Source organism: Pipra filicauda, unplaced genomic scaffold (assembly GCF_003945595.2).
Source record: "Pipra filicauda isolate LSUMZ 115617 unplaced genomic scaffold, ASM394559v2 scaffold231_size1239837_pilon, whole genome shotgun sequence".
In the NCBI taxonomy this organism is placed as follows: Eukaryota; Metazoa; Chordata; class Aves; order Passeriformes; family Pipridae; genus Pipra; species Pipra filicauda.
The window spans coordinates 1041941-1052897 of record NW_024104345.1 but is presented as its reverse complement, the minus strand read 5'-3'; the positions used below and the strand labels follow the sequence as shown (position 1 = coordinate 1052897).

At 39.5% G+C, this 10957-nt stretch overlaps 1 protein-coding gene across 1 annotated transcript in view; it reads right to left on the bottom strand.

Moving 5' to 3' along the window:
- Positions 1–2086: 2086 nt before the first annotated feature.
- The window catches only part of GLB1 (galactosidase beta 1), a 43153-nt gene continuing 34282 nt past the window's right edge, over positions 2087–10957 (bottom strand). Inside the window, exons 15-16 of the mRNA XM_027748561.2 lie at positions 8266–8505; positions 2087–3974 (exon numbers count right to left, since the gene is read on the bottom strand). Of these exons, the coding sequence (XP_027604362.2) occupies positions 3714–3974; positions 8266–8505 (501 nt within the window). The 3' untranslated portion in view covers positions 2087–3713. The remainder of the gene's footprint in view (positions 3975–8265; positions 8506–10957) is intronic.

Below are 10957 nucleotides of genomic sequence, written 5' to 3'. Positions count from 1 at the left end.
ATACCCTCCAGATGGCACCAGTATAAAACCTACTTTTTAGAGACTGATTCTGACTAAATACTGGGTTTGCACTGACCACCAAAATCAGAGAATGCTGTGCTCATTACTCAACTGCTGTGTCAACAAAGCACTTGCACATTCCCAAGGAGATGCAGCAGGGAGGATTTGAGGACCAACAGTTTTAGTATTAGAAACATTCCTTCTTCCCAGGCCTTCAGGAGGCAGCTGGCTCCACCACACAGACCATCCCGCTGAACTTCAGCATATGGAATAGTTCATACAACTACACCACAGATACTAGCCAGGGATCTGACAATGATTTCACACCACGCCTTTCAAAAACAAACTGAAACTAGACGCACCAGTGCCTTGCCCACTGGGTCAAGGTGAACCAGGTAACTCCCCACAGCTCCTATTATGCATTTTCCCTCAGTCAGAAGGTTTCATTCTGATTTCACCTCCATCTCGGACGTGGCTGACAGAACCTATCTGAGGATAGGTTAGAAAAACTGACCTGCCTGAGACTGCAAAGGAGCAAATGCCACGCTGTCCCGTTTTGTGTCACATACTCAGTCCCAGCAGGACTGCATGCCAAGGCTAGGAAACACAGGATAAGTCCCAGCCACGTAGTAGCAGCGGTGTGTGGGCACAGTGACCCTGTGTGCAGCACGGGCAGGGTAGAACACCCTGCTACAGCACATACAGACACACCCTTGGGTAAAGCAGCAGTAACTGGGCAAAGGTTCTTCCTAGTAGTGCTATATACTCTGAGGCTCCTTTGTCACAGGGACCTCTCTTCTGCACAGTCAAATACAATCTCTAGCAGTGTTTCATGTAGGTAGACCGCGATTAGGAATCAGGGCCACAACTCTCAGGTCTTTTCTGTACACAGAAGACCACTTCACTGAAAGCAGTAAATAGGCAGGTGTGTCAATGAAGCAGTCTAGAGCCCTACTTGAAAAACTTTAAAACCATTCTTTCCATGTTGTTATTGTTCTTCTTAGATCTAATCAGAGGTGTGTTTGTAATTATTGATACAAAACCTTTTTACTTGCAATACTACACAGTTATGGCAACAAGTGAAGAAGTTTCATGGATACACTACGTTTTCACAAGTACAATGTAAAGCAAAATGCAGTGAAAACCAAAATTCTGCTCTCCTCACAGCACTAACTGCCAGAAAAATAAAAATACTCCTGGTTGAAAAGCACTGAACTGTTGTAGAAATAATACATAAATGTGTCATTCTGCACACAGTTGGAAATAACTTTTCTAATTTTTAATAACTTTAATTAACCTTTTGATTAGTTGTTTTAATTAATCATAGATGCTGTGTTAGGCCTTAAATCATTTTTACCCAGTGTTTAGCAAAAAATTGTTATGAGTTACTTTTGTGAGAACGTAGCTTGGGAAAAGTACTAAAACTTTAGGTTTTGTTAAACTAACTTTGATATGGTTCAGTGAACAAAGCCTGAGAAAGATGTGCTGTTGAAGCTGGGCATCTGGAATGAACTGTAAGGACATTTTGCAGAAACCAGCAGATAAAGAAAAGAATAAACAAATAATTCAGTACACGTGCCGGAAGGTCCCTACCAGAGAAGAACGATACTAAAAAGACTAAAGATGTGGACTTAATTAGCATAGAAAGTGGGAAATTAACAAGCAATAGAAGGTAGAATACTAACTAATGAAAGAGAATTCTGTAATTAAGAACCAATGAATATTAATTTGTTTGTTAAAAATGTATGAATAGGTGAAAAAGTGGTGTATTGGTGTCTGTGCAGAGGCAGGAGTTTTGTCGGCCACATACACTCCCAGTGCTGCAAATAAAGTAATGCCTTGCTTTCTAACAACACTTCGAGCCACAAAACCCATAACTAATTTGCAACTAATTCTGTTTCATTCCTTACCTTCAAAGCCTGGCTCTGAGGTAATTAATTCTTAATAATTAACTGCACACAGAGCATGTTCCAGGGTCTCCATAGGGATGGTGCCACAAAAGAAAAATTGTGTGCAACTGCCATTTTTTAACACTAAAAAGGCAGTTCTGTAATTGCCATTGAACACCAAAAAAGGTAATACTAGAGTCAGTGCAGACCACTTTATTCCAAGAATGAAGTGTGTTTGGTACTGAACACACAGTTCTCAATCATTAGAATTGGCATTTGAGGTGAGAAATTACAAGTACAAGCTCTGTCTCGGGTGAACCACATCAGTCTGCTCTGAAAACCCATCAAACACGTCAAACACGTAGCAGACCTGAAGCAGATACTGAAGCTCCTTTTCACCGCCTTCTTTGGTGACAGTATTGATCCTTATCAGCTGAGAAGAAATAGTCAGGTTTTTGCATTGGTCATCCAAGAAAACAGTGGCACCTTCAGTGTCCACTCAGCCCATCACAGCTACTTCAGTTTGTTTACTTTGTACACATCTTCATAACACAGAAAATAAATAAGATGTCAACAAGAATAACTCCTCATCCGTAGAGACTTTACAACCTCATTTCTTCCTTAGTACTGCTATTAATTCTTCCTCCTCCCTTTTTTCCTTCTCAAACACACAGAGGAAAAATTTAATCTTTAAAGAACCATTTTAATAATGTCAGACAAAAATCAAAGTAAGAAACCACTGATTATGAAAATACTTGATTCCATCATATTCTGTTGTTTAAATATCACCAAGGAGTTTGCATGACTGACATCAGAACCATAGGAATCAAAAAGAACATTCTGTCTGCTCTAGAAAGTCAGCTGTACTGACAGAGTTTGTGCACCTTTGCAAATATCAGGCACTTACAAAGACCATCAGTTTACTGGAACAAAACAGATAACTAAAGAGAAATAAAATTCTTTAACTCAAAACATTCCACTTCCAAGGTGCTGGCCTATAAAAAGCAGGTACTCCATGTCCATTAGGGAAAAAAAAAAAGGAAAATAAACATAAAAAGGATATATTAGAGGAAAAATGGTTCATTTTAAACTTACAAGTTAGTTAGAGGCCAACCAAAACAGCCTAAATTTTTCATATGTCATTGTACTTCTCAATTTACTTTAAGTTTTCAGGGATAGCAGAATAGAAGCAGTAAACTGGCTTTCTAAGAGGGGACAGATGCAGACTACAAGGTCCCTCTCCATTTTACTGCTGTTTGGACCAGGTCCCGTAAGAAACCAACTAAAATTTTCCCAAAGTCACTTGTATAGACATCATAAAAAAAATGAGGTCCACTCAATGCTGGCAGTGAGCCCAATCAGACTAAAGCAATGTTGATACTAACCAGGTGATAAAAGAAGCTAAAAGTGTCTTGTCTATTGGCAGCTCTGAGCTACCAGTCCCACAAGTGAAACCAGTCAGCCAGCAGGGGCTGTGCACCCCTTTTGTAGGCTCCTCTCTAGTTGCAAAACACGGTAAAAAACCAAAAGTGTAAGAAGGTTACTGTAGTGCAAGCAGTGTACATTTTTACTAGACTGATGCAAACATTACCTTCCAGTTGAGTTCAATTTCACAGTCCAAGACAAATGTTAAAGTTGCAGCTTTTATTTTTAGAAAGAACTTCAATATTTACCTCTGAGAGATTTAAAAAAAAAGTCTTTGAAGAATTTAAAAAGTTGCCTCAGCAAAGCAACTTCCCTTTTTTTAAAGACTTGGTGTCAAATCAGTATGATTTGATGGATAGGGAAGTAAAGTGGGGGAAAGACACAGAAACACTCAAATCATTATAGATGGGTCAGCCACATGTCTCTAACGAAGAGCTGGTGGTCATAACTTTCATATTGTAGGGTTGCATTGATATTAGGTTCATCTACAAATTCTATTTCGCACGCCTGAGTGGTGCAAGGAGAACTCTCCAGCTCCAAGACTGTTATGTTGTTTGGCACCGATGAAACAAGTACATTCCTTGGAACATAAAGGGTCAACTGAGGACCACGGGCTGGCCAGTAGCGACCAAGATTAAAGCCATTGATCCAAATTTGCCCCTGTTAAGAGAGAAAGAAAAAAACAACAACATTTTAATAATTCGTCAGAGATCAAATGACAAAATAGCTTTGAGTATAACGCTCCTCATATAGTAATTGAATTTCCTTCATCTTTCAGTTTGATAGAACACAAGGACAGAAAATCTGTTTGAGAAAATGCTAAAGACAGTCAAAAGAATCTAATTCCAAATATGACAATACTTAGGAAAACAATTGCAGGTTCCTCGCACTGAATTTTGCACCAAGTTTAAGATCAAAACAAACCTGAAAATTGTATTTGCTTGAAGCTGATTGTTAAAAGGAGAAAAAACTCACAGAAGAAAAATGCAGATGCTAATTCTGTTGTGGCTCTCTGTACAAGTGTAAGACTACATTACCTTGGTAGTCCTTTTCTGTTTCTATGATTTCATGGAAAAGCTATAGCTTGTCTAGACACATGAAACTCAGATGTCTCATACTTAAGTCAACAAAAGTACTTGTGAAATCACACTGCAAGAAAGTACTGTATTTTGCTGCGGTTACAGACAATCATTAAAATCTTTGGGGGTCTGCTAGTATTAGGTTAAATGAAATTGTGGTTAACTTGGCATAAAATCTCCTTAAATTGCTTTTTATAGTTGAGGTGGTCAGAAGCCCTAGTTCGAAATATTGTCCTAACGTCATTAATACCTTAAGTTCAAAAGATTTAAAAAAATGGGCAAGGAGAAAAAGAAAAAAGTCAAACCAATCATTTATACGCCACAAAACAGACACACCGAAGTGACACAAATGCAGATTTTTCCAAAAGTCTATAAATTGGTGGGATGCAGAATGTTTAGTAAAACTGTAAACTGACTCCTACTGAGTTCAGCTGAGTTTTGCTTATTAAGCAAGATAGAAGGGAGAACATACAACTGATTTGGATAAATAACTTGCTTTTACTCCTTCAAAGTGTCTTTTCACCGTATGTCAAACAAGATTTCAGCCTCAAGAAAAGGGATGGGAACAGATAACTGCATCTGTGTTTTCTCCTTTTGCTTTGGTCTTTGGTCATCAAAATATAGAGGAAAAACAAACTAACTCATAGCATTGATGTGCATTGATAAAAATAATAAAATTGTCTGAATCAATGGAAAGAAAGGACTTTTACTGAATTCAAGTAATTTCTAAAGTTTTCTGGAATAACTGAAATCAGAAAAATATTGTAAAAGGATTTATAGAGGCACAATTGTAACATGGTGAGTATTGCTGTTCAGGCTGTTTCAGAGGTATCTTTCTTGTGTTTCCTTTTTCAAGTATTTATGAAAACAAATTTTATGAAACATGCAAGAGAAGCTTTTAAGGAGTTAGTACATTTGCAAATGCAGTTCAGTTATTTCAGCTCTGTATCCACTTCCGTGGTATAAGATCCTATCTTGCATCGTTCTGCCAAGGTGTTAATAAACTTTGACCTCAAAATTTTTTTCTTTAATCAAGTTTATTCAAACTCTCTACTTTGCTGCTGTAGTAGTTTTAGAAGACAACATAGCATTAATGCCAACTCCACCCCCCCCAAGATTAATTAGTGTACCCACTAAACAGACAGTAGACCTCCTCCTACAGACACTGACAGTAAACCTGTGGGAAGTAGGTGTTTACTGCAGGAATCAACTGCATTATAGTTCAAATGCTGGTGGTATGATCAGACGGGTCTCTGTTCCTGATCTTTATCAGCCACTGGTTGCAAGGCATTTTTGCAGTAAAGCTATAAACTTAAATTTCTCAATTCCAAATTGTCTTTATTAACACTGAAGTTTCTAAACACTGCGCACACTCAGGAATTTGTGTGCCCCAAACCAGCAAATTATGACACTATATACACTATCAATGAAAATGCCTTAGACAAAATAAAAGAGGGAGAAACTGTATCTTCAGTAGCAAGATTTCCCTTAGCAGGGAAAGCAACTACAGCCCACAATTCCACATAAATCAAGAACAGTCCTGACTCCAAATCCTATTTTCTGTTGAGGAAAAAGAAAGGTCCAATAAATCTAACCATACATTCAGCATGTTTGCTCAAGGGCATTGTGATTCTTCAAGGGAAGGTGGAGGGGGTTTTATTACTAGTTAAGGGCTTAAAAACCACTGAAGACAAGCAAGCTACAACAATAGGGCATGACTCTTAAGGCTGCAACCCTTCCTTCCAGGCCGTCCACCATGCTATATTCCTTGCCTTAGTATGCAAAGGGGGGCCTCTGGTGGTCTAGTGGTTAGAGTGCCTGATTCTCACCTCTGCGACCCGGGTTCGCTTCCCGGCCCCCTGGGCAGGTGGAGCTCGTCAGCCTTGGTAGGCAATCCACCTAAGAGAAGGTCACTCTAAACAAACCTACATCCTGGGGACCTCACTGCCACTGTCCAAGCTTTGCTCGGCCCCGGCAGATGAACCTCAGGACTAAAGGGTGGGCTCAGTTCAGCGCACGCTGTGTCTCACCTAAAAAATCCACTGCGCAGGCTGGAAGGGTTAATGACCTTTCCCAAAAATCTTCGCTCGCGAAGACTGGCCATTACATTACAGTATGCAAAGGCAGAACCATCATTAGGACTATAAGTTTCCTTGATAAGTGTTGCTTCCATGGTTTTCCAACACCTCAAATACGTGAGTTTTAACCCCTATTAAGAATCCCTCTCCGCACTTTGGCATCAGCAATTTATATAGTGCTGCTCAAGGAATTAAGGCCCAGATACAAAAGGACTTGAGTGGAATTTATACCCTCAAGCTCTCTGCCCTAAAGGTATTTGTTCATTGCTAAAGTTACCTGGAAGTCTCAGTTTCCACACTCAGCATCACGTCAATCTTATTACTCCGGGATATCTTATTTAAAACTCTGGACCAATCCATATAAAGCTTGAAGGATCAATTCATCAGCTCGACTTACAGTTCCTCTGGGATCTCTCACCATGACTGCTTTAGAGGGTATACAAACTATGTAAAACAAAGGTTTCTATAGGTCAGAGGAAAAGATTTTCACCAATACATAAGAATTCTTGGACTAATTTGCCATTTTATATATGAATTTGCCAATAGGCAGGTATGGCCACCATGCTTCCTAAAGAAGATTTATGACCGATGGGGTCACAGAATTTACTGAAAAAGTCTCAGATTCCAGTTGCCATGCAAAAAAAGCTATTTTTAAATTCTACTCAGTGACTGAGACATGCATATATATGCAGGAACAGGGACCAAGTCAGACTTCCTCATCCAAGCTCAGTGCCAGCAACACTAAGCGCCTGCAATGAACCACAGTCTTCTGCATATTGTGAAGTGCTTTAACCACTACAATACTGGTAGATAAGACAGATCAACAGCAACTCCTTTTCCTTTTTTTTTTTATTTCCTTTCCTTTATTTAAATAGCAGTAAATTAATTGTTCCAGAGAGGAACAGTTTTGCTACCTAACACTGTCACAGGTACTTCCCTAAACCCTGGATTTAAATGCTTAGGCTTCCAAGAGGAGTGGCACTTCAGTGCACACATTCTGCTCCCTCTGTCCCACCAGCAAGCTGAGCTGGTCCTTACCCATCCTGCATGCTGGTGGTTTCAAGCATGGCACTGTGAAAACACACTCCTTGCTGCTCTAGCTATGCTCCAGCCCTGTGAGAAGTTCCCATTAACAGAGATTTGTCCACAGGTTTCCCACAGCAGTGCTCCCTGATCCATTCAGTCCAGTTACACGTAACCTCCTCCATGTTATCTATGTATCTGTGGGCACAACACCTGCAGTGGAGTCCAACCCTATGCTTTGCAACAGGATGTATAGTTCCTCATACAGCACTTCCAATATGTTCATAGGTACTTTTAACCAATTCATACAACCAGCAAAGTGTCCTGCAGCACGTCACTTTCTCCAGAATAAAAAACTGTTACCTCAAGGCAAGTATTCACTTTCTTCCCTACAAAAAGCTGTTTCTGCTTCACATCTCAAGAAAAAAATACACAAAAAACCCTCTCACCACTAAATGCAGCCTTTCTAAACAGCCTGACACCTGATTTTCCTCACTGTTGAAAAACTAGGGTGGTTTGGTTGTGTTGTTTTGGTTCTTTTTGTGATTGCTCCACTTTTTAGACCAATACCACGTGTCTTTGGAGTGTGTTTCCCTTCTCTTAATATTTTATCTCTAGATTTACCTAAAGCAAAGAATCCATTTCTTAGTCACTTAAATATATTTGAAACACCCCACCACTACAACCAACTTCTACCCCTCCAAGAGAGGTGGACTTTGATTGTCCATAGAAGTTTCGATAGCTTTGAGTTTTTACAGCAAAAAGTTGTACCTTTGTCCAGCCAGGAAAACTGACATAGGTGTCTTGTGGCAAGTCTGGAATCCCTCCAGGAATTGAAAGACTACCAGCGTAAAACGTAGGTACTTCATCATTCAGTGGATTGCCAACAAATCTCTCCGGTTGATCAAAGAGAGAAACAATGCCATAGTTCACTGCTCCATCTATGTCTAGAGGATACATTTCCCATCCAACAAGTATATCCTGAGCAAGAGTTAAATTTGAAACTAGACCCTAAAAGGAAGAAGAAAAAACAACATCAAAATATAAGATAATTAGCTTTTGTTATTGAAGTTATTTGTCTGCAACTATAAATCAGGAATAAAAACTGAATCAAAGTACTTGCAACAGCTGGCTGCCAATCTGTGTATGAAAAAGCCAAGCATCTCGTCTTCACCAAGTTACAAGCTTTGCTTAAGAATAAAGGGCTTCATTTGTTCTCTGTGAGAGATCTGTTACTCCTCAAAGTTTTAAGCTTTCATTGATACCCAAGAGTTTGTTTTCAAACTTTTTTCCTCTAACTGGGAAAATATCTATTTTGCTTTAACATTAACATGATTACAAAACCTAGGGCTTAACCAAAAGCAGAAGCAACATTAAGTATCATTAAGTCTGTGATACCATCATTTGGTAACACTGAGTCACTAACCCAAGACATTAACCTGCACAATACTAGAGAAAGTGGTATTTACTTCCTACAAATCTCTCCAGATAAGATAAAGTATCATAAAAACCAATGCACATGCCCAATTCAGTGAAATACTTTAAGCTTACAGTCAGCTTTAAGCCCACAGAGTCCCATTTCGTTTCCATGGAACCACGTACACATTGGTTCACAGCACACCAGGGTACTTGCACAATGAGTGCAAAGGCAAGATAAGGCCATGATTTAAGAAGAATGAAAGAAAAATTAAGTCACCCCTGCACACATCCTAATTGTGTTACAGTAGTAGTTCCTAAAGTGGTATTTCAGTGTGATGCAAGGGGTTGATTTTAACTGCTTGAATACACCCTGCACAGAAGCTGTTTTTCAGCACGATTGAAGTTCTGTTGCAAACACCACATGTCAAACAGGAACAAGTAAAACCACAGTTTCTATGGCTTTGGAGGGCTGATACTATGTTGTGTGTCTGTTGTGATGTCTAATAAGCACTGCATTGACTCCACAGACCTCCTCACTCTACGAGCACTAACTGGTTTTCTCTTCCTTTACCTAAATGTCCACTTTGCATTTTATTTTTCTTATGTCAAAATAAAATATCTGCAGAGTGTTAAGTGACAAAACCTTTCTATACAATCTAGACTCTATTCTGTCTAGTAATCAACCGAAGTAATGCAATGTCACTTTAGGTCAAACCTTCTAACCTGCCTCCCTAAGCTCATCTGTAGGCACTATGAACAGTGGGATTTTTCAAATTATATGAATTGCCTACTAAACATTATTACTTTGGTCTGCATAAGAATGCACATTCAATGGTCCAGATGTGGATATAAATTTTCGAAGTATAACTGAGACACATGCTGTTTTCACAGCATGTGAAAACATAGAAAAAAACAGAAACCACACTATTCCTTCTTTTGTGTCCTTCAACAACAAGACGTAGGTCAGAAGGACATTTTAAAACCAAAATCCTTTTAAGATTCCTTCACAAAAGCTAAATGCCTATTTTGATTTCAAGCTCAAAAAAGTGATAAAACTCCAGCCAAACAAAACCCTGGAAACCATCCTGTTTGCTTAAAAATGTGAGGCTTCACAAGACAGGAACTTCTTCAACTAACGTAATTTTCAAAAGCACAAAATATCTAAAACCCAAGGTATCATTATTTCCAGTTTTCAAAATCAACATAAACAACAGCGTGATGGAGGAATGTTATGGGAAGAAGCAATGCACACAGTCCAAAACTACCTGAGAAAGGCCACCTTTTCTACACAGAAGGATCCTGGTTTTAGAGTATTATTCTCACCAGGGACACGTCTCCTAAACTTGCTTTCACTCTTAAATCTTTAAACGGTTGAAACCCTGGTATAAGTGTGAATCTCAGCTCAACCACAGCAACACTGAGCACCTCCCTAATCCAACCTCTAACCCTCTGTTTTGTTACCTTAATTTAGCATTAGGCACATAAGTTGCCTTATCACCTGCCTGTTATTAAATACACAAAAATATTGCTGCTGCTTCAGCATGAAAGCAAAACAGTGGGATACTAGCTTCCCTCTCCTACCACTCAGATAACGGTGAAGTGCCTTGAAGAGACAGCATGGACAGAGTTGGCACTACTGCTACCCACTTGTGTCCTAATAATATCAACAAAAAAAAAAAAAAAGGAATGCTGTGAACTCTACACAGCACAAACACAACACAAGGCTGGCCTCTACAGCACTCCTCTCTTTTATCAACTATCACACAGCACTGGGGATCCCATTAAGTCTAAAACCAAAAAAGTTTACTTTTTGCCCCGCCCTTCCTAGTGCTACGTTAGTGGCACCTCCATGGTATTGGGTTTACATGGCAAGGTTTTGGTAGCAAGGGGGGCTGCAGGTGGGGCTTTTCTGAGAAGATGCCAGAAGCTGCCCCATGTTGAACAAAGACAGTTCCAGCTGACTCCAGGACAGACCCACTGCTGAGCCCATCAGTGACAGTGGGAGTGCCTCTGTGATGACATCTTTAAGAAAGGCTAAAAACCC